Here is a 21,511-nt window from a genome sequence, read left to right on the forward strand (position 1 = left end):
AATCAGTTACATTATATTTATGGAGTTTTAGACACAAGAAATGCCTCTTACTTTTTCTTCCACATTTACTCATTCAAATGTCATCATCTTTATCTCTGTGGTCTTAAAGTCAGAAATTTTTCACATTTTAAGATTTTCTCTCTAAACAATATCAGAATTGATGAGTTACTACAAGTTAAAATGTATTTATATTTATTTATTTTAACATCTTAAGCATCTTTAGTTCTAAAGTTCTTCACAATTATTCTAGTTTTACATACATTTTAAAAAACACTAGGATGAAACGGCAGTGTTGATGATAATAGTAATGTTAAGTGGGAATATAAACAACAGAAAAATAGAATAATGACTGCGTACCTATTCTAAACAATTTAAAAAATGAAGACACAAAAAGAAACGTTCAAATCCGTGGGCGGGTCTATATCCTGGAATGATAATTAACGCAATCATACCTGTTGAAATTAGTCCGTGTTATACGTGCGGTGGCTCTCTTCCTGTTGCAAACTTCAGCGTTGAGCGAGTGGACGGGGTTTATGAGAAAAGACAGACCCATATATGGAAAAGTGTGTCGCCGGACGGTGCTGGGTTATAAAATGAACGCACAGTGCACTCGGGGCACTCTCCTTTGGACAGGGCGGAGTCAAACCGCGGAGAAGTGTAACTGCGGTGTGTTAACTGAGGGTTAACCTGCTGCCAAGGAGGAAGTGACATCTGGATCAGCCTCGGATCTACCAAACCAACCGCTTACTTTTGCTTTTTAATAGACATTTCGTCGCTTTTCGTGCAGTTTTCCTGTTTTAAGTTGACGAGATCAAAATGTCCTCGATGGACTTAGAGAAGCTGAAGATGACGGGAGCTGGTCGGGCCATAGCAGTGCTGACCAGCGGCGGAGATGCACAAGGTGACCTAACAACGCCAAAATGACATAATAATGCAGTTTGTAGCCTTTAAGTATGTGTGGAGCGAGGTTTCTGCAACATGTTAACCTGGGAAGGAAACAGTAGTACTCAGTTTACTGTGAGTTAAATGTCACCCGACAGTCTGATCAAAACGCAGCTGCACAGTGACAACTGTTTAACCTTCATCTATGTGATTAACTGTGTGCTTTCGGGTCAAAGGTCATGTATGGGCTGTATGGGCAACTTCAAATTTGAGGCTAATAATTGTACTTTTTACTCCATTAACTTTATTTTACAACTTTAGTTACTTTACTTACTGTTGAGATTAATAATGCAAAATGTACTCAACAAATAAATGACTATGTGTTAAGATAAGACTTTATTGATCTCCTACTCAGCAGTGTGTAAAGTCATTAAAATTAGCCCCACCTTAACCAGCTGCAACAATAAACTGATGTACTCATTAATTCACTGATAATAATGTCCAGTGATCTATTACAGTATAATATTCTGAATTATGTGTACTTTCACTGTGGTACTCTAAATATAAACTGATGCTAACACTTTTACTTAAGTAAAATTTAAAATGCATTGATTTGTGATTTTACACTGTGGTATTCCTACTTCTAATTAAGTACAGTAAGATATGAGTACTTCTTGGACCACTGATAACTTATATTGTGTTATCAAATCCTACTGTTCAAGTAAATCCTACTAGGGCCTGTGGTTGCAGTGTCCACAAAGCAGATGGCACCTTCGCCCAGTAACTGATAATGAAGTCACATCAGCCACAGTGTTTGATTTCCTCATGCAGAGCCATGGTGCAATCGCTTGTGTGTAATGACACAAGAGGCAGAGTTGAATCTTAATGTTTTTTGTGCAACTGTCCTCGACCCAGGGATGAACGCTGCTGTCCGAGCTGTGACCCGAATGGGAATTTACGTGGGGGCCAAGGTCTATCTTATTTATGAGGTAAACATCCTGTTTGTGAACCCACTGAATATACACACTGAGTTAGGTCTTTATTCTTGTTTGATTTGGATCAGTCTTACACACTTTTACTTTTCAGGGATACCAGGGCCTGGTGGATGGAGGAGACAACATCAAACTGGCACACTGGCACAGTGTGACCAACATCATCCAACAGGTAGGTTAAAATCTCATCAGTGGTGGGGAAGGTGGTTATGACATTAATGTTTTATTATTTACACCAGTGTTTATCCTACTGTCACGTGAAAATTCCTTCTGTAAAAAATGCCTGAATGGGATGATGGTTTAGAGTTGATGTTGTTTCTGTCTTAATTCTCTCATTTTATCTCTCTTTTTATGGTTTTAATAGGATTTTTATTATTCCCTCCATCTTCTCTCATCTGTCTAATACTGGTAATAACCTGCTAAGGGGTCTTGCTGCATGTGCTTGAGGCCTTATCAGTTAAAGAAGCAGCAAGCTGCACTATTCAAGATAAAGTTCTAACCAATCCCACTGTCCTTTTTGCACTGCCTGATAGTATGAGTTGTCTTGGATTTGTGTAGCTAGTATATTGAAGAGCACATGCTACCCTCTCTAAAGCCACTTTAATGGTTGTGTTTGAATTGTTGTGATTAAGTCACTTAATCTCAGTGCAACTGTGGTCCTGTTAAAACGTAGTAGATACAGATTCTGTATCTTGCTGGGTGTGATTGCAGTTCATGTTTGTCATCAGAGTGCATCATAAAGTGTGTCAGTTAGCCACTTGCATCCAGGTCACCAAAAATCCCCTCAGGAGCCAGAGCAAAAACAAATGTTTCTGTTTTTTTGCATGGCATTTGTCAATGATGGATTCCAGTGTTCTGTCTGCCTTAGCCGAACTAGTTTGTGACTTTTCTAATGACGTCTCTGCTGCTGCTGCTGCAGGGTGGGACTGTGATTGGTAGTGCTCGATGCAAGGCGTTCACAACCCGTGAAGGGAGACTTGCCGCCGCCTTCAACCTGGTGAAGAAAGGCATCACCAACCTGTGTGTGTGCGGTGGAGATGGCAGCCTCACCGGAGCCAACATCTTCCGCAATGAGTGGAGCAGTTTGCTGGAGGAGCTCGTGCAGAAAGGTAAAGTGCTCTCAAGACACTATTGTCAACTTGTCAGTGAGCCATAAAAAATGTACCCCCATTTTGTACTCTTACTGCATCACTTCATTCCTCAGAGTATGTAATCATCTTTAATTCATGTCAACATCGGTACTCTATATTGACAATTACAAAGCCGTATCATCAACCAAGCCGCCATTTATAATTATCAATCATTCTCTGGCTTATTCTGTAATATTAAGATGATAAGTATATTCTTTTTAAAAGTGCATATAATTGTAAGCCACAAATACAACATTTCTATTGTGTGTATGCTCCTTCAGGTCGGATCACAGACACTCTGGCCAAGCAGCATGATCACCTGAACATCGTGGGTCTTGTGGGCTCCATAGACAATGACTTCTGCGGCACTGACATGACCATCGGAGCCGACTCCTGCGCTGCACCGCATCATGGAGATAATAGATGCCATCATGACCACTGCACAGAGGTCAGACACTGTGTGATATTGAACAGTGGCAGCACAGTGGTACTTTAATGGAGAAAATGTAAAGAGACATATTTATAGCAATAACAGATGTAGTGGTATCCAGCTTCAAAACAGTTATTAGTTAGTCAACAGAAAATGAACGGTCGGTACACAATGGTTTGGTGATCAAAGAATGTTAAACACTCTCTGGTTCCAGCCTCTTAAATGTGAGGATTTGCTTATTTTCTTTGTCATATATGATAGTAAACTGCTATCCCTGTTTTTTTTGATTAATCGTAAAAGTAATCTACAGGTAAACTAATAATGAAGATGATTGTTAGCGTCAGTTCTATATCAGAGTCATCTTAATTTATACTGATATCTACATAATGTAATGATTTATTGTTAATGGAATGCAGTCATCTGAGCCAAATTTTCTTATAACCAAACTCCCCCATTCAAGCCTGTTAGATATGACTTCTATGAGCTTGCCCAGACTTGCACCCTTGCATCTCAGTATGCTGCTGCTGCTATCTGAAAATTATCTGTTTGTATGCTTTAAAGCCTGTTTCAGTATAACTGTTGTGTGCCTCCCACAGCCACCAGCGCACTTTTGTTTTGGAAGTCATGGGGCGACACTGTGGGTGAGTAATGCCTTGACTCATTTTGCTAACATTTAAACTCTGCCACTGAATAAAACATAAAGTATTGTGCTGTTGCTCTAGGTATCTGGCCTTGGTGTCAGCGCTGGCATCTGGGGCAGACTGGCTCTTTATTCCAGAGGCTCCTCCTCAGGAGGGCTGGGAGGACCGCATGTGTGCCCGTTTAGAGGGGGTAAGACATAAAACCTATGCTACAGTGTAAGTTAGGTCTACAAGCATTTCAGGAATAGAGACGAAATACAGGATTTACGAGCAGGATTGTGCTCAGTGACTTACTGGCTAATGCGTGTGTGTCTGTTTACCTTCAGAGCCGCATAAAGGGGTCAAGACTCAACATTGTAATTGTTGCAGAAGGAGCCATTGACATAAATGGCAAACCCATCTCCTCAACTTATATAAAAGATGTGAGTCTAAAGAAAAGCCTGAAACGTAAGAATGTGAGTGACACAGTGAATGAATACTCATAATACACTGACAAGCTTCCATGTGTGTTTGAAGCTGGTGGTAAAGCGGCTGGGTTATGACACCAGAGTGACAGTACTCGGCCATGTTCAGCGAGGAGGAACTCCCTCAGCGTTTGACAGGATACTGGTGAGTTAAACTGCAGATGTGAACTGTCAAATTGAAGTCTGTCTCCCATATCATTTATACAGCCATTTTACCATTGCCAGGGAAATATTTTACAATTACATCTGATCATTTAATAAGACACCACAAATAAAGATCTGGTTTACTACTGGTCTAAATCAGTGTGTGAGGTTAACTGCTGGTAATCATATTTAAACTGACATGTATGTGAACACCTGTGTTTCCAGAGCAGTAAGTTGGGTGTGGAGGCGGTGGTTGCCCTGTTGGAGGCCTCCCCCGACACCCCAGCCTGTGTCATCGGCCTATCAGGTAACCACGCTGTTCGTCTCCCTCTAATGGAGTGTGTGGAGATGGTGAGTATTTCTCTTCTCTACTTATTGATTTTGGCAGACACAAACACCAGCAGTGAGAGGTTGCTGTATTTTTCAATTTTTTGCCACTGTTCGCAGACTAAGTTGGTGCAGACAGCCATGAATGAGAAGAGGTTCAATGAGACTATCAAACTACGTGGAGGGTGAGAGCTTTAGAGATTTATTCTGTACTGAATAGTTGTATCATTCATATCTCATTATGCATAACTGCCTTGATGTATGTCAATTAACCTTTATAAGTCCCTTGTAAATTTACCATGCAAGCGATTGTTGTTTTTCATGTGCAAATAAAAAACAAGACAAAGCTAAAACTAATGATGCTGTTGCAGGAGTTTTGAGAACAACTGGAACATCTACAAGCTCCTTGCCTTTCAGAGGCCTGCCCAGTCTGCGGTAGGTCTCTCACTACCACAAACGTGTGCACACACACATACTGTATGGTATAAAACATGTAAAAGAATGACAAAAGGTAAAGTCAAATGTGTTAATAATATCTGACTCATGTTCCCTGCAGAGCAATTTCTCTCTGGCCATTCTGAATGTGGGAGCTCCAGCTCCAGGGATGAACGCAGCAGTGAGGTCAGCTGTGAGAATAGCACTCGCCCACGGACACAAGGTCTACGCTGTCCAGGACGGATATCAAGGACTTGCCAACGGAACGGTGATTCCTTCTATTTCTCCGTCTTTACCACCCTGCAGTGGGTTTTAGTAATGTATGAAATTGTTGTGTACTGACAGCTGTCTGCCGGCAGGTTTATGAGATGGAATGGCACAAAGTGGCAGGATGGACGGGCCAAGGGGGCTCACTGTTGGGGACAAAACGGTGAGTAACAGGACCCTTTGATTTCAATAAACTAATGCATTATTCTGCCAGGATGCCAACTGATAGGTATTTTACTTACATAAAGATTAGAATAGAAAAATAATTAACAATTTGCGAGGTTCACTAAAAACATCAATTTATTATTTTCATTTTAATTTACCTAATTACCTATACCGTAATAGGATGTCTGGTAAAAATATTTGGTCTCCAAGCCAAATCTGTGAGTTATTTTCTCACACCTGACAAAGCGGAGAAGAAAATAATTAAGTTAATAATTAAATTTTCACAGGCCCTGGACAGTGATTTTTTTAAAAAATATCTGTTTCTTGTCCTTCAGGACTCTTCCAAACAAAAACATGGAGAAGATTGTGGAAACTATTGCCAAGTACAACATCTCTGCTCTGCTTGTAATTGGAGGGTTTGAGGTAGAGTATTGGTTGTGTGTAGGTAGTGTATTAATACACAGTGTCAGTGTTGAATCAGAGTGGTTTTCAGTGTACTCCTTGATGATGTTCAAAGGCATACGAAGGTGTGCTGCAGCTGTTTGAAGCCCGAAGTCGCTATGATGAGCTCTGCATCCCCATGTGTGTAATCCCTGCCACCATCAGCAACAACGTCCCTGGAACTGACTTCAGCCTGGGAGCAGACACTGCTGTCAATGCTGCCATGGAGGTAACACTGAGCAGATGGCACATTAACTGTGTCACTTTGATGTTTCAGGATTAAGATGAATGGGGACTGAACCATGCCAGAAAAGAGCATGTCAAATATGAGCTGCTATATTACTGAGCTAGACTTTGAACTCCTCATACACCATCAAAACAGAGGTGACAGTGAGCATTTAAGAGATTTAGTTTTTCACTTTAAACTTTGAGAGGGGGGAGATTAAGACAGGCGGTCCTCTGGTTAACCCCTGTGGTTCTGTATTAAGCACCACACCTGGTAAAAGCTCATAAATAAGACAGCAGCAGTGCTTTCTCCAAAAAAAATCCTTCTTTCTGATTGACCCACACTTTGACCCTGCCTTCAGTTGTCCCCTTTAATGCTACCATTTAAATTTCCTCATCAGGGCTGTGACAAGATCAAGCAGTCTGCCACTGGGACCAAGAGAAGAGTGTTTGTGGTTGAGACCATGGGTGGATACTGTGGCTATCTTGCAACCTCCACTGGTATAGCTGTGGGTGCTGACGCAGCCTACATCTATGAGGAACCCATCAACATCCACGATCTAAAGGTAAGACCAAAAGAAAAGCCTGTGCTGTTTATTTTATCTTTCATGTTCACTCCTTTCTTTCTTTTTAATTATCTGGCGTTTTGACAGACCAATGTGGAGCATTTAGCTGAGAAGATGAAGAAGGACATCCAGCGAGGTCTAGTACTGAGGTACATAACACTTTTTTAGCCATACAGATGCTCATGCAGTGCTGTTTGCTCAAACTAATGGAAAAAAGTGTCTGTGCATCTTTTACTTCATGTTCCAACTCTCTTATGTTCCAACATACACATCAGTGATTATATGAAAAGATCTTTATATACAGTCATTGATGCTGATGTTTAGCATGTAATATTTATCAGGGGAACCTTAGCTTAGTGTGTTAGCATGGTGAAAAAATATTTAAAAGATATCACACAGTATGAAACATTATCACATGTAGTTTTTCCTTTGTTGATCATTTTCTGTTATGGCAGGAATGAAAAATGCCACGAAAACTACACAACAGATTTCATCCATAGGCTGTACTCATCAGAGGGGAAAGGCATCTTTGACTGCAGAGTCAATGTGCTGGGACACCTTCAGCAGGTATGGAGCCACCATATGAGATTCATCCATTTACGTAGAACACAGCTTAGCACCTTAAAATGATATCAGTTATATTGAAAATATAAGTTAAACTGTGAAGTGACAGTGTCTTGGAGCATATTTATACTCGGTTTGTGTGTGCTCCAGGGAGGGGCACCCTCTCCCTTTGATCGAAACTTTGGGACGAAGTTGGGTGTGAGGGCTATCCAGTGGATTTCAGAGAGATTGACAGAAAACTACAGACAAGGTAAAATTACTGAATAAAATCATAGTTTGTGTAATAAATTGCTCAGAAACCTAAAGTCAAACCAGAGTTATGTAATGATTCCACCATTTTCCCCATCAGGCCGTGTGTTTGCCAACTCACCAGACACAGCATGTGTGCTTGGCCTCAACAGGAAGGTCATCTCATTCATGCCTGTCACTGAACTGAAGGCCGTGACTGATTTTGAGTAAGCAAATTCAGTTTTTTTTTGTCAAATAATAATTGTTAATTATGAATTAGTTATTAATTATTAATGATGCGGATAACTGTATGCCACTGGTTTTCAGGCACCGGATGCCCAAGGTCCAGTGGTGGTTTAATCTGCGACCGATGCTTAAAATGCTGGCTAAGTATCAAACCAGCTTCTGTGAATACGTCCCAGGAGAGATTGAACATGTGACTCGACGCTCCATCAGCATCGACTCTGGGTTCTAGGCTGTCTGACTCTACAGTATACTCTCTGCACTTTTTAACCCTTATCTCTCCGTCACACATATAAAGCCATCTTAAGTCTGTTATCAGTGTCATAGTAACTGCAGTATTGTAAATAACATAAAAGTGTACTTCAGGTATTCACTTACTGAGTGAAGCTTTCAATGCAGAACATTTTGTCATTACTTGTGCCAAGCGAGTCTTTTTATAGTCAAATCACTGCCATAAAAAGACAACCAGGTATTATACAAAGCAGATTGCACGTGTTGCTTTCAAAATAACACACAAAAGAAATTTTGACTTCACTGACACCAAATGCTGAGCCACTTATGTCAGCGTGTGACTGTGTGACTCATGGAGCCAGTGAGGTGTTAATTTCATTTTATTTATACACTGTAGGACTGAAACACTGCTTCTGTCCCCCATTAGTGCAAACTGAACAGCAAATCACAAAATATCAATAAGTAGTTTATTACAAAGTAAAAATTTTCAACTTTCCAAATACTGTACTTAGAATAGAGAAATCTGTAAAGCAATATGGACTTGTGTATTATTTTGATGTATCTCTATCTTCAATAAAACGTTATTCAGTGGTGATGCTGTTAGAAATATGTTCATTGTAATGTGAATAGTTTTTAAAAAAGCTATTAACTCTAGACAGACAAATACATAGGAACCATTTAACAGAATGAAAAATAAAAATGCTATTAGAGAAGTAACATCTTGCAAATTTCCCCTCATTGCCCCTCTACATGAGAACATTAGTGGAGATAACAAGCTGGAGTTGGTCTTACAACCAAATAAATTAATCATATTGATGTTTTTCTTGGAACTCTCAAAAGTTGAATGAAAAAGGAAAATCTTTGTTAGTTGTCTGAGGGGTTTTGGAGGTGAAGTCAAATTGGAAGTCTTCACTTTGCTCTGATTGGCCAAACAGAAACTCAGGGCCTGCGAAATGATGCACACACCTGTAGGTCAAAGCAGGTAACACACATCACAAAAACAGATTTGATTTGATACTTACAGCTTGAAGACTTTGATTCTTCAGTTTTCTGAAAACAAATGAACAGAGTTTGGTATTTTTGTTCTAAGAGTACTATATGAAACAAAGAGGGGTTTCAGTAAAAAATGCAGTACCTTCTCGTTGAAAAAAGAGCCAGTGAAAGCAAATGGTGTGGCCTGTAAAGAAACCGGGAGGTAATTCCAACTAAGAAACATTGATTTCTGTCAAATCACTTATACCCTCTGCTCGCTCCTCACCTCATCCTGTGATGTGCTCACATCAAATCCAAATCCAGAGAAGCCTGGCGTGCTATGATCAGGGGTCATAGAGAACAGGAAAGCTGGAGATGTGGTATCAGAGGACCCTTGATGTGGGGAGCTTGTAGGGCTAAAGCTGAAGTGAACACATGAAACACAAAGCTCTCAATAGCTGCAGTGGCAGTGGTTTAAAGTGTAGGACAACTTAGACAAAACCTTACTTAAATTGGAAAGTCGGGGTTGAGGGTATAACACTCATTTTTGCCAGGCAGGACTGAGGATTAGTTTCCTGTGGTGATGACTGAGGAAAAGCAGGGAGTCCCTCATTGTCCTCTTCTCTTGGTGTCTGATCTTCATCTGCACCACCTCTTTCCTCCACCTTGTCCTCCACCACCTCCTCTACCTCTGACACAGCAGACTGCTGTTCCTATGCAGAAAACACCAGAAACACACAGGAGGGGTGGAAACCTTTAAAACCATTTAATTTGTAGCGTAGACAATAATGACACTGTGTCTATTTGATACTACCTGATTTTAACATATAAAAGTGGAATGTCACTGTAAATAAATATTTTCATCTCTGCTACTTTTGGGTGGATACAGATACTCTAGTAAAGATATCAGTGGTAAGAGGCAAAATGTTTTTGATAAACTGGGGAAAGTGGCCATTTTAAGGTGAGTCTCTGTATAGTCGACAAACATTACCATGGCTTGGTCCTGCGCTTCTGTTTCCCTTTCCTGCTCATCCTTGTGCACCTCATCCGCCCAACTTTGCTCTGAAGAAATACATATTTTATTGGTGATGTTTTATGCAACACAAACACCAAAACATAAAGAACATGGTGCTGGCATTAGCTGAAATGCTATATCAGATTTATTCTCTGCTCACCATCCAACAGTTCATATAATGACAGCTCACTGCTTGCTTTTTCTGGGTAAGGACTACAGGCAGCAGTATCCTCAACCATGTGTTCCTCTTCTCCAGCATTTGCCTCTACAGATACTGTATGACCATTCTGTGCGATCTGTTCCTGTCAAAAAAGTTTGGCTAGTTAATATAATATTATTTTACAGAACTATCTTAAGAACAAACATTTTGCACTGGCAGTGTTTACAACTGGCATCAGACTACATTTTAAGTATTTGACAGTTGCTGGAATTTAGACAGCTTTGAAATGCCAGTAGTTTTGACTTATATCATCTGAGTACCTTTGTGAGGTTGAGATGTAGAGAGGAAATGTCAATAGCATAATCACTGTCCACCTCTGTCTGAGAATATAACAGTTTCTCTGGCTCTTTTATGGGCTGCTGGCCAGACACACTACAAAGAAAAACAGAGTCAATCAGAGAGAAAATATGCTGTGTCTGAGACTATGTGTTATTATTCTTTATCAGATTAACACCTGTCTGGTTTCTCCATGGAAGAAGAATTGACTGCTGGACCTGGTCAGGGAGAAAAGAAATCAACTGCATTAAGAGCTGTAAATACTTCAGCTCTACCTGAGCAAGTTGTGAAAATGTAAAAAAGTTTTACCAGTAAAATGGTCCAGCTCTGTTTGTTTCATTGTCATTTTGTCATCATAGGCCTTGATCCTACTCTCAATCTCCTCTGTTTCAGCCTGCAGCCTCAGGAGCTTTTGAGCCAGAGGATTTTGGTAATAATATTCTTCATGTGACTGGTATATCTCTCTGTAGCTTGCAATTCGCTCTTCGTAGACAGTCCTTGATGGGTTACAATTTGAGAACAATTCAGCTTTTTTTGTTAGAGCACACAAAAGATGTATTAATATGTATACATGATAACTTACTGAACCCACATGTCATGGTTGTAGCTGGCTTCTGTGCTCTCCAGCTCTGCTTTCAGCGTCTGCTCATACTGAAGAAGGAGGCTGTTTGTTGCCTTCATGCTAAAGTTACATGGTTACATCAAGTTACATCTTTTACAGAACTGTTTATACCAATATGTGCAGTTTGTGTGTCATGTTGATCCACTGCGGCTTGGCCTAGTCATCATACCTTTTTGCATTTGCTTTATTATGTGTCACAGTGTTCTGCTTCACCCTCATTTCTTCCTCGAGCTTCTCCATGTTTCTGTGGATTGTTTCAATGAAAGACTTCTTCTCAGCAATGTCAGCTCTGCAAACTGATGAAAGACATATAAACACTCGAGTGTCACTATCTAACACAAATTAAAATGCTATGACAAAAAACAGTAAGGTCTCCATCATATAGCTAACTTGCATGATGTGTGCCTTTAGGCTACTTTATTTGTTAAACTGTTATTGTCAGTCTTTCATATAGAGGTCTTATTTTAGTGGCATACCTTTAATTTGTTGGTTGATTTCATTCTTCTTTTGGGAAAGTTCCCGAGTTTGAAGAGCTACAAAATACAAACAGTTATCTTATGTCTTCAAAATGCCACTACCTCATTAAGTTGTTCACTTTGATTGTAGCTAGCTTGCTACTGACGTTCATTAGCCCAACAGCTAGCACTAGCTAACTAAACCTTTACAAACATCAAATTACAATACAGTTAACTCAAAAAAGAAGAAAGAAAAAGAAAAAAACCCCGAACACACCAAACTGAAAGAGAAGGCTGTCGATATCACTAAATGGATACTGGTTGTTCATTTTTACACCAACGTTAGCGACATTGGCTTATTCCTGTCTGAACTTTCGGACAAATTGCTGTTGCTGTCAACGATTCAGACGTTAAGAGAAAAAAAAAATCGTTGCCCCTCAGTAGGAAATGACTTTCTGAGTTTCAGTCATCTCGATTATGTATGGAAAGAAACTGTATTTATGCTTGTAATTTATTTTAATTAAGAGGTCCACGATATAAGTTCGTTAAATTAACTATTTGTACATTGGGAAAACATTTTATTATCAATCAGCTGTTTAGATGGTCATATAAAAGCGAATCTGATTGTATAAAAAACTGAATTCGTACCTGAAAGCTAGTGACCAATCATATTTGAACACATCTAATCTAGAATGATTTTTGTAAACACAACTTAATTGTATGTTTATTTATTCATTAAAATTTATATCACTGAGAACTTCACCACCTGTAACAGGTTCCCACTCTCTTGTTTTTCTGCAGCATACGTTTGTTTCCATGGGCGTTATTTTGGTGTTACACCGCTGAGCCGAGCCCAACTCCAATGAGCACGTATGGTCGGAGCTGGTGAGTTCCAATGCTTTCTCTCACTCATCTCATATAATTCCTTGGTGACACACACTGCAAAGTGGTGATGCACACTATAATATTATAAATCCAGCTGGTTTAGCACTTTGATTGTGATTCTGAACTTTTAACCGAATTGCATGATTGCAAATGAGCTTTGTGCAGCCTGCTGTGGGGTTTGCTCGTCTGGTGGGTTGATGTTAAGCGTACACTGCCTAAATTATAATGATGTCGTTTCGTACGTGGTGTGATCTTTTGTATACTGTTCCATGGGAGTTTTGTGTTATTTTGTTTAGTATAATAGTGGAGAAATACATCTCATCCATGGTGTCTGACGCCTGTGTTTTCTTTTTTCTTGTGAATGTATGTATTTAAAGAATTTGTCTTAGTCCATGTCTGATATTTTTGCAAAGAAAATGGATCGATGTGGATGAAATAATCGATTTTCACTAGTGTTAAGTACATATTTATATCAATTCTGTTGTATGTAACACTGCCCCACTATATTCTGGGTATTGTATTATATTGTGCACTTTTAATATCTTCGCACTGTGGCCTGTATGTGCAATATATGTGCTACATGTACATAGAGAATATTGTGACTGTAAAAATGCAAAGCTGCTCTTAACAGAATTCTCTGTGTGTGTGTTTCTGTGTTTGTGCTTTTATAACTTTGCATTCAGCTGGAAATCTTCACTGGACTTAAAACTTAAGCACAGTGGGTGGACATACTGACAGTTGACAAATTAAAGGAAATACCTCATTAAATAAGTGGAGACACGTAACTAATGTAGGTGCAGTGCCCAGGCCCAGTTGATTTTTGACTTATCAAGATGGTGAGAGGCAAAGATCTCAGTGACTTTGAAAGAGGGTTCATTGTTGGAGCGCGGATGGCAGGAGCTTCAGTCACAAAGACTGCTCAGCTGGCTGGTGTTTCAATAGGAACAGTGACTAAAGTGACAGCTGCATTTAGATCCACAGGGAAGACATCAGTAAATAGGGTCGGAAATTGTGGTCGACAGCGTACGTTTAATGACCATGATGCTCGTGCATTAGTGCAGTATGTAATGAAAAACAAAAGAGCGACTCTCACACAAGTGACTGAGAATGTTAACGCAGGACGTAATCAGACTGTGTCAGCAAGAACAGTTCGTCGACAGTTACATAGAGAGGGATATTATAAAATAAATGAAGGCAAATAAAATAAAATAGTAGGCAGTGGTCTACAGAGATCTTCTTCTTCAACTTTAACTTAAACAGGGAGGACCATTGTGAGCTTTTTACAAGGATGCCGAGATTACAGTGCATATAAGAAAATAAAAGCACATATAAGTCACCATATACATCTACAGCATAAGGGACAACACCATTTAAAAGAAAACATGCATTCACACTGCTCTGTATCTGTTAAACAGATTTAAATTGATTAAAAGGGGTTAGTTTATTATTATTATAAACTAACCCCTATTATATTTACAAGCTTCTGCTGATTTTCAAGGTCCAAATAGTCTTGGGACCTAGTGCAGTCTGAAACTGATCTATAGTTAAATTAACTAAATGACACTGTCAGATGTGGAGGTAGTGAAATGGTCAGATAATTCATCCTTCATCACATTCTTGACAAGTGCTAAGGCGCACTGAAAGCTGTGCTGACAGCACGTGGTGGACCAACACCTTAATAAGACACTTTATGTTTTTTTTTCTGTAATTTGCCACCCATCTGTAACTTGAGAGTTGAAGAGTTTAATGGATCAGGTGAGAGCATGGCATAGGTAGAGGAGCCTCAAATGGAAGGAGAGGGCAGCCCCACCAGAGACCATTATTATCTACCACTCTGAAGTGGAGAGGGGGTCTGGAAAGGACCAAGGCAGTGAGGATGGAACTAAATTCTGCACATCTACAGGTGAAGGTAAGAGAGGTGTCAAATTCTTTGGAAATTATGATGCCACATGCCCAATATTATTATTGAAGGAAAGGGTGTACTTAAAGTGTGACCATGCCAGTGATGGGATGGTATCACATTAAATTCTTTTAACAATACAAATCTATCCCATAGTCTCCAAAGTTCTACTGTGGTTTATTATATAGTTTAGCTCCCAATAAATAAGAAACACAAATGAAGGGAATTGTATTTTTTGTTGTCTTACACATAGGTAAAAGTCTTTTATCATATTATCTCTTAACAGGTGGAAGCTGGAGCCTTCCTCCAGACAGTTGTTATGTGACCCTGACCATCACCTGGGGCAAGAAGAAGAGTCAGGTGGTGGACATATATATCACTTTGACAGAGAAGGAACTCAGAGATATAACCAAGTCAAAGGAACATTGTCCTGTGGAGCATGTCCTGTCCCTGTGTGGGTTCCCTCCTCTCCTTCTACCATGGCACTCTCATCTGATACAGTGTCTTCCTGGTGTACAATGAAACGTGGATGCTCTGTGTAGGGCCCCCCGGGACATCATACATGAATCATTGTGTGATTTAAACTAACCTCAACTTCCCAGAAGTCCTCAGGTCTCACACCTATACATGAACTCTGCCCATTCACCTAACAACCAGCTACCATTGGTCACAGTGTGGCCCAGGACCTGTGATGCCACCGGAACAAAACCCCAGTGCTGCTTTGTGTCACTCTTCTCTTCATTGTTGCACCAACAGCTTGACTCTCCCTCTCATCACTGCAGTGTGAGTTGCCGCTCTCTGACCTCCATGTGGATTAACTAATGAACAAGTTTAATTTACATAACTACATAACAACACAAAGCCTGCCAGCTGATTTTACAAGCATCAGGAGTCACGAAACAGAATTAGTGTTGAGCAGCTAACTCTGTGAGGGAACAAGTGAGAAGCCGCACAGGTAGCACACCTTTGACTTTTGTCGATGTGTATGTATTGATTTGGTTTGGTTTGATTTGTTTTTTCATATGACCAACTCACCTTTCTTTTGACTTGGCCCGTTTTATCCTACATAAACTGCCCTTGAACATAGACACATACACACACACAAGAAGAGGAAACTCAGAGCTCCTGCTTTATACACTACTTTGGTGACCTTTCACACACACCATGCGCTCCCAGCTGCCATTTTGAGTCAACGTATTGTCTTGTCTGTTTTCCTTTGAATGCACACACAAACACATCCACACCCATCTATAGTATCATTCATTAGATTACACACTATTTTGTTATATGTGAAATAAAAGCATTGGAAAATACCTGCTGGTCTATTTAATGTTGCATGACATCAAATTTCGTCAACCTCTGTTCTTAGCCTTTCAAGTTTTAGGGGTAGGGAGAATTAAGTGTGACTGGGACATAAGGTCAAATGGGACAGTATAACTATATGGATGTGCTGTCCCAGTCATTGATGTGTTACAATAAAATGTTAGGTCAGTTCACACAAAAGGGTATGTCAGTCTTTCCTCCTCATATGGTTAATTCTTCAGTATTACATGAGTTTGACTAATAATTTCAATTTATGGAGCGAAAGCTTACACAAGGCAGAATTTTAAAAAAAAACTGTCCCAGATAATTACTTCCCCCTACCAATGTATACTTGTGATTTTTGTATTTATAAACGCCTTGCTTAATAAGCCGGCTTTCTCTGGGACCTATGTAGACCCTCAGCCCCCCGCCCCCATCATATTTCCATGTTCACATGACGGCAGTGGGCTCACGGATGGTGGGGATTGGTCATGGGAGTTGTGTGACAGAGGGCAGAGAGGCGGGTTTAGAGCTATTCTGGAAGTCATTTTGCGTAGCGCATCTGTATCGGCGAAAACAAAACGCTGTGATGCTCAGCCTCCTGCGATGTTTCAGATTAATTCAGTGATTTGTCCCCTCACGGCTTTGTTTATCTACACGGTGCTGGCCCAGTGTATTTAAGGTAAGATTAAATTTTAGTCGCATTTATAGTTAGACTCCGTGTTGTTCGCCGGCTGGCGTCTGCAGACAAAGAGCGGACATGGGTGGGATTTAAATGGGAGGGGATCAGCCGTGTGGAGAATGGGCTGCTTTGTCAATTTCAGCCCCTTTTATCTTATCTTGTGTATTCTTTTACAAAAACGTCTCGGTCCGTTTATGAGTGGTGTCGTTTTTCTGGCATTATGGTTGTGAAGAGGATATGATGCTGTGCTTAGACTGAGCGCGATGCATTTCCACTGTGTCGGTGCGCTGTCATGCAAAACACAGACAACCCCCCGGTTTTGTGCAAATCCATCATTTGTGATCTACCTAGTGCATCTGGTCTCTGTCTGCTAAGGCATTCTAATGCCATTAGACCAATAATAATGTGACATTTGGAAGATGTTATTATTATCACAGAATAGGCGACTGTGCAGGATCTAGGCCATGCATACAGGATTATTGTGATTGTGAAAAAAAACAACTACAATCTGTTTTTAATTGCATTCTCCCTCTCTCTCCCTGTTTTTGTATATGTGTCACTTTGCATTCAGCTGAAAATCTTAATTGAACTCTGAAAACATAAACACAATGGATGGACATAGTTTGTGCTGCTCTCGACTTCACTAGTCTCCAAATATAACCCATTAAAAAGTAGCTTAAGGGTCCAAGAGTTTACCAGATCAAGTGAGAGCATGGCACAGGTAGAGGAGCCACAAACTGAAGGAGAGGGCAGCCCCCAGATGATCTCCTTACGATCAGATATATCAGGGAACCATGTGGACGATGGAGAGGTGGGACCCTCTATCAGGAGGAAGAGGAGGAAGAAGAAAGACCTGCGTCCAGAGTCCATTATTGTGTACCGTTCTGAAGTGGATAGGGTGCCTGGAGAGGACCAAGGCGGTGAGGAGGGGGCAGAGAGGAGCACTGAGGAGGGAGCTAAATTCCTCTGCACGCCTACAGGCGAAGGTGAGAGAGGTGTCATATTCTGTTAAAATCATGAAGCCACATGCAGCTGTTATTACTGAAGGAAAGGGTGTCTCATTTTAACTATTCAGTAATGTGTTGGACAAACATATTTGTTATATATACTATATATATATATATATATTTAAAAAAAAACACAAATGAAGGGAATCACATAGGTAAAAGTCTTTTGTCATATTATATCTTAACAGGTGGAAGCTGGAGCCTTCCTCCAGACAGTCGTTATGTGACCCTGACAGGCACCATCACCCGGGGCAAGAAGAAGGGTCAGGTGGTGGACATACATGTCACTTTGACAGAGAAGGAACTCAGGGATTTGGCCAAGTCAAAGGAACGTCTGGATGCAGAGTGTGAGGCAGGGGAAGGCTCTAAACGCAACTGCAGTTTAGGTGTGTGCCAGGGACCCCATGTTGTTCTGTGGAGCATCTCTTGTGCCCCTGTGGTTTTCCTCCTCTCCTTCATCACCTCGTTCTACTACGGCACTCTCACCTGGTACAATGTCTTCCTGGTGTACAATGAGGAGCGGACGTTCTGGCACAAGATTACAATATGCCCCTTCCTCATTATCTTCTACCCTATGCTCATCATGCCAATGGCACTGTCTCTGGCTCTGTACTCTGCTGTGGTGCAGGTGTCCTGGGCCTTTAGCGAGTGGTGGCAGGCAGTGCGAGACCTGGAGAAAGGCTTCTGTGGCTGGGCCTGCGGGAAGCTAGGACTGGAGGACTGTTCCCCTTACAGCATAGTGGAGCTGCTCGACTCTGACACCGTTTCTGGCACTCTGCAGAGCAAGGCCCCCAGTGAATTTGCCCAGACATCATCAGTGTGAAACAGGGTGATGCAGAGGTCCAAGGTACAAACTGAAGATGGAATCAAAATTGCAACTGCTTATCATGCTTTGATTAAGCTTAATTGCATGAGTTAGGTTCAGGAACAGAGGACAAACAGGTGCCAGAAGGTTCAAGTGTTTGATTAAAACTCTATTTCAAGGTCCACTTATTTCACTAATAGAGCAAAATCTGTCTGCTGATGACAGTCTTGAGATTTTACTGAAAGCTCCAGAGGAAACAAACTCTTTGATCTTTCTCGTCAAAATAACAGGATTTTTTTGTAAAGCTAGAAAGTTAATGATATCTTTTTATTAAACACTGCCTGAACTGTCCTAAGGGGCTGAACTGTTATACAAAATTGTAAAGCATTGGACTCTGATTGTGGGAGTGGTTATTATGGGTCATCTTTTACTTACAGGTTGTTATGGCCATCACAGCTCCCCTCAGATCAGTAAATGGCCTCCAATAATTACTGAACAGCACTCCAACTCAAAGACCTTTTTATACATAGACTCTACTTCCTATAGTTTCCATAAACTGGCTGTGGACACTGATAAACACATTATTGGAAGCCTGCAAGTCAAATCAAGTTTCAGTTCATATGTAAATATCTGTAATTTAATGTATGTGATCATTTTGCTGTGCACTAACATCCAAAACAGCATGCATCTCAAAGGCGATACAATCTTTTATGTGAAGTTATCATACTCAGTCAATGAAGTTAACAGTTGAAGCAAGACTTTAATATCAACTGGGAAGATTGGGCAACTGCCCCAGGGTCACAGATCCAGGTTAACTGTGTCAGTTACTTTGGAAATTTGATTAATTACTGATTTGACTGGGAGTATGCACCACTGAGCACAACACGAACTAAACAAAGTCTTGGTAAGGGACTCGGTGTCAGAATCTAGTTTTTAAAGGACAAGGCTCTATGTGCTCTATATTTTTTTTACTCAAAATTTTCTTGTTGTCAATCCAATCCATAATTACTTTCCCCAACAGCCAGGCACTGAAAGTTTTGAAAGTTTGTGACACACTGGGTTGTTTACTATAAGGATCAACTCCATTGTTGATTTTTGTCTTTTTGTAGGACTTGTTGACAACAAAAAAATGTGTTTGCTATATACTTACATGGTGCATATTCCTTAACAAATTTGTGTTTAATCAAATAATCTCAAACAAACTGAAAGAAATATCCAGGAATATAAATACTTGCTGGTTTCTGGGGCTCTAGGCTAATTACAATTACGCTGCCACGTGCTCTGTACTTAATGGGGACTTGGAGTTGACAGAGTACATAAACAATGCACAGAGAGAGTGGGAGAAAGGAAGGTCAGCCCACTGTTCATGTTTCCCCCTGGGCCCTCTAGAGAGTTAATTTAGCCATGATTTGAAGCCATAGTCAGGACAAACTGACAAAACAAGCATTTCTTTGGTGAATTTATGTTTTTTTCAGTGTCATGTTTCCTTTTGTTTAAGATTTCATCAAAACACTACTTGTGTTGTCTTCACAGTTTTGGTCCACATACAAGTAAAATTAAGTTCTCTGTAATTTTCTACCCGAGACTTCCTGTTAAATTTAAATTTAATTTATTTTAAATTTTAATTTAAAATATTTAAGTCTAGTACACTTAATGAAATTCTTGTGGCAAAGTGTTTTATACTCTGGCACTTTGAAGTGTATGTATTGCAAGCAGCTATCATTAACTGATTGAAATACACAGCAGATGGGGATTGTTTGAATAGATGCTTTAAATATTTGCTGATTCAAATGTTTATGATTAGACCTAGTTGGGTAATTTAATTTTACTTTGTTACTGGTAAAGACATTAATTGTGGTTGTGAATCTGTATTTCACAGTACTTATTGTGAATCCACAGAATGCAAAGTAAAGAATCACACACAATGAAATAAAATGTTGTACCATTACATTGCAATTATGTGCTTATTTATATTGTGGAAAACAACATCTTGTTTTATGTTATAGAGCAATGCACTGCAGGTTACTATTTTCCTGGTTCCACAGCCTGACTCTTAGAAAGACAAGTCAGCATATATGCCTGCATGGTGCACACTGACGCTAGTTTTGTGCACTTTCAGATCCAATTATCGGCACCCCGGCACTGAATTATAAAAAAATCCATATGTTCCAACATAAACTCAGCAGCGTACCAAATGCAGTATGCAGTACCAGGGTCAACACATACTTACCAACTTATACTGTCCTGTTTCACTATGATTAAAACAATATAAGGTTCAAACACATCACAGTCAAGGGATCAGCCAGAGCCATGACAACTATGCAATTCTCTCCTATTCCAAATGTCACAAGCAGAAGAAACACAGCTGACTGTAACTATGGGTTGCTTTAAGCATTGTAGCAATGACTAGGTCTAGGTATGTTGGATAACAGAACCTTTACAGCTTCTCATCTCAACAGCTTCAACCAGTGGATTTTGTCACCATTTAAGCTGCTGCTGAATGGCAACTTTTTTTCACAGTATACAGGCTTTAATGTATCCTACAGGTTAAGTAAGGAGAGTACTGAATGAATTGAGCCAATAGTTATGCAGAAAATGAATGCTGTGGTGCAGTGCAGTTATTTTTTAATCTTCCCATTAGTACATTCACTACTCTCATTTGAGCGGCTCTCTTTCTACCAGTAGAGGACTCCATTTAGCAAAGAACTGCTAACAAAATATTTCTTACATGAAGTGACTACAGATAATCACTTACTAGTTCCCCAAGATCACTGGAAATAACTTCAGCAATGTGTTCCTATTTGTGCAACTAAAACATTTCAAAAAGGCTATGTCTAAACAAACAAGTGTTGAGTTTTGTTGTTGTCAGCATAATGATGAAAAAAAAAATGAACCAGACAAACCAACCAACTTAGGAAATAAGCAATGATTTTACTTGCTATCCAATAAAGGAGCGTACATGTAATACAGATACCAATACAGATTTTAAAAGCAG

General features: G+C 40.0%; 3 protein-coding genes and 1 long non-coding RNA gene across 5 annotated transcripts; 3 read left to right on the forward strand and 1 right to left on the reverse strand.

The window, feature by feature from the left end:
• The first annotated feature begins 612 nt into the window (after positions 1-612).
• pfkla (phosphofructokinase, liver a) lies at positions 613-8,968 on the forward strand. Its single transcript, XM_018672002.2, is given in 23 exon segments — positions 613-901; positions 1,798-1,871; positions 1,969-2,046; positions 2,794-2,983; positions 3,286-3,398; positions 3,400-3,452; positions 4,031-4,075; positions 4,157-4,265; positions 4,402-4,497; positions 4,592-4,684; positions 4,909-5,034; positions 5,131-5,195; positions 5,382-5,445; positions 5,567-5,713; positions 5,805-5,875; positions 6,213-6,300; positions 6,395-6,547; positions 6,945-7,109; positions 7,197-7,258; positions 7,565-7,676; positions 7,824-7,923; positions 8,023-8,128; positions 8,229-8,968. Coding segments are annotated over 23 exon segments (2,343 nt in total). The 5' UTR covers positions 613-816; the 3' UTR covers positions 8,377-8,968.
• LOC108880469 (protein SIX6OS1) lies at positions 8,829-12,354 on the reverse strand. 2 transcript variants are annotated; one of them, XM_018672004.2, is made up of 14 exons: positions 12,213-12,354; positions 11,957-12,013; positions 11,650-11,776; positions 11,451-11,540; positions 11,168-11,355; positions 11,037-11,076; positions 10,843-10,954; positions 10,523-10,664; positions 10,339-10,409; positions 9,855-10,060; positions 9,634-9,769; positions 9,511-9,552; positions 9,398-9,425; positions 8,829-9,321 (listed from the first exon to the last, which is right to left on the reverse strand). In XM_018672004.2, the coding sequence occupies exons 1-14, from the start codon at positions 12,262-12,264 to the stop codon at positions 9,209-9,211; spliced, it is 1,404 nt and encodes a 467-aa protein (XP_018527520.1). In that variant the 5' UTR covers positions 12,265-12,354; the 3' UTR covers positions 8,829-9,208. The 2 variants fall into 2 exon arrangements, with proteins under 2 accessions (XP_018527520.1, XP_018527519.1); XM_018672003.2 differs by having other exon boundaries at positions 11,442-11,540.
• A 407-nt stretch (positions 12,355-12,761) lies between these two features.
• Positions 12,762-16,033, forward strand: LOC108880478 (uncharacterized). Its single transcript, XR_001960488.2, has 3 exons — positions 12,762-12,820; positions 13,504-14,729; positions 15,007-16,033. It is a non-coding gene; the product is annotated as an uncharacterized LOC108880478 (long non-coding RNA).
• Positions 16,034-16,486: 453 nt separating this feature from the next.
• On the forward strand, positions 16,487-20,455 carry tmem169b (transmembrane protein 169b). Its single transcript, XM_018672014.2, has 3 exons — positions 16,487-16,704; positions 17,276-17,690; positions 17,900-20,455. Exons 2-3 carry the CDS (start codon positions 17,417-17,419, stop codon positions 18,532-18,534), a joined length of 909 nt encoding a protein of 302 aa, XP_018527530.1. The 5' UTR covers positions 16,487-16,704; positions 17,276-17,416; the 3' UTR covers positions 18,535-20,455.
• The last annotated feature ends 1,056 nt before the right edge of the window (positions 20,456-21,511 follow it).

The sequence above is a fragment of the Lates calcarifer genome, linkage group LG1 (genome assembly GCF_001640805.2).
Source record: "Lates calcarifer isolate ASB-BC8 linkage group LG1, TLL_Latcal_v3, whole genome shotgun sequence".
Lineage (NCBI taxonomy): Eukaryota > Metazoa > Chordata > Actinopteri > Centropomidae > Lates > Lates calcarifer.

Bases quoted from the DNA above. Each gene is read 5' to 3' on its own strand.
- LOC108880469 (XM_018672003.2), bottom strand. From the start codon at position 12,264: ATGAACAACCAGTATCCATTTAGTGATATCGACAGCCTTCTCTTTCAG. The intron at 11,777-11,956 runs GTATGCCACTAA...GTCTTTCATCAG, and splicing joins AATCAACCAACAAATTAAAG to TTTGCAGAGCTGACATTGCT. The intron at 9,322-9,397 runs GTAAGTATCAAA...ATCATTTCGCAG, and splicing joins AGAATCAAAGTCTTCAAGCT to GCCCTGAGTTTCTGTTTGGC.
- tmem169b (XM_018672014.2), top strand. From the start codon at position 17,417: ATGGCACAGGTAGAGGAGCCACAAACTGAAGGAGAGGGCAGCCCCCAG. The intron at 17,691-17,899 runs GTGAGAGAGGTG...ATATCTTAACAG, and splicing joins CTGCACGCCTACAGGCGAAG to GTGGAAGCTGGAGCCTTCCT.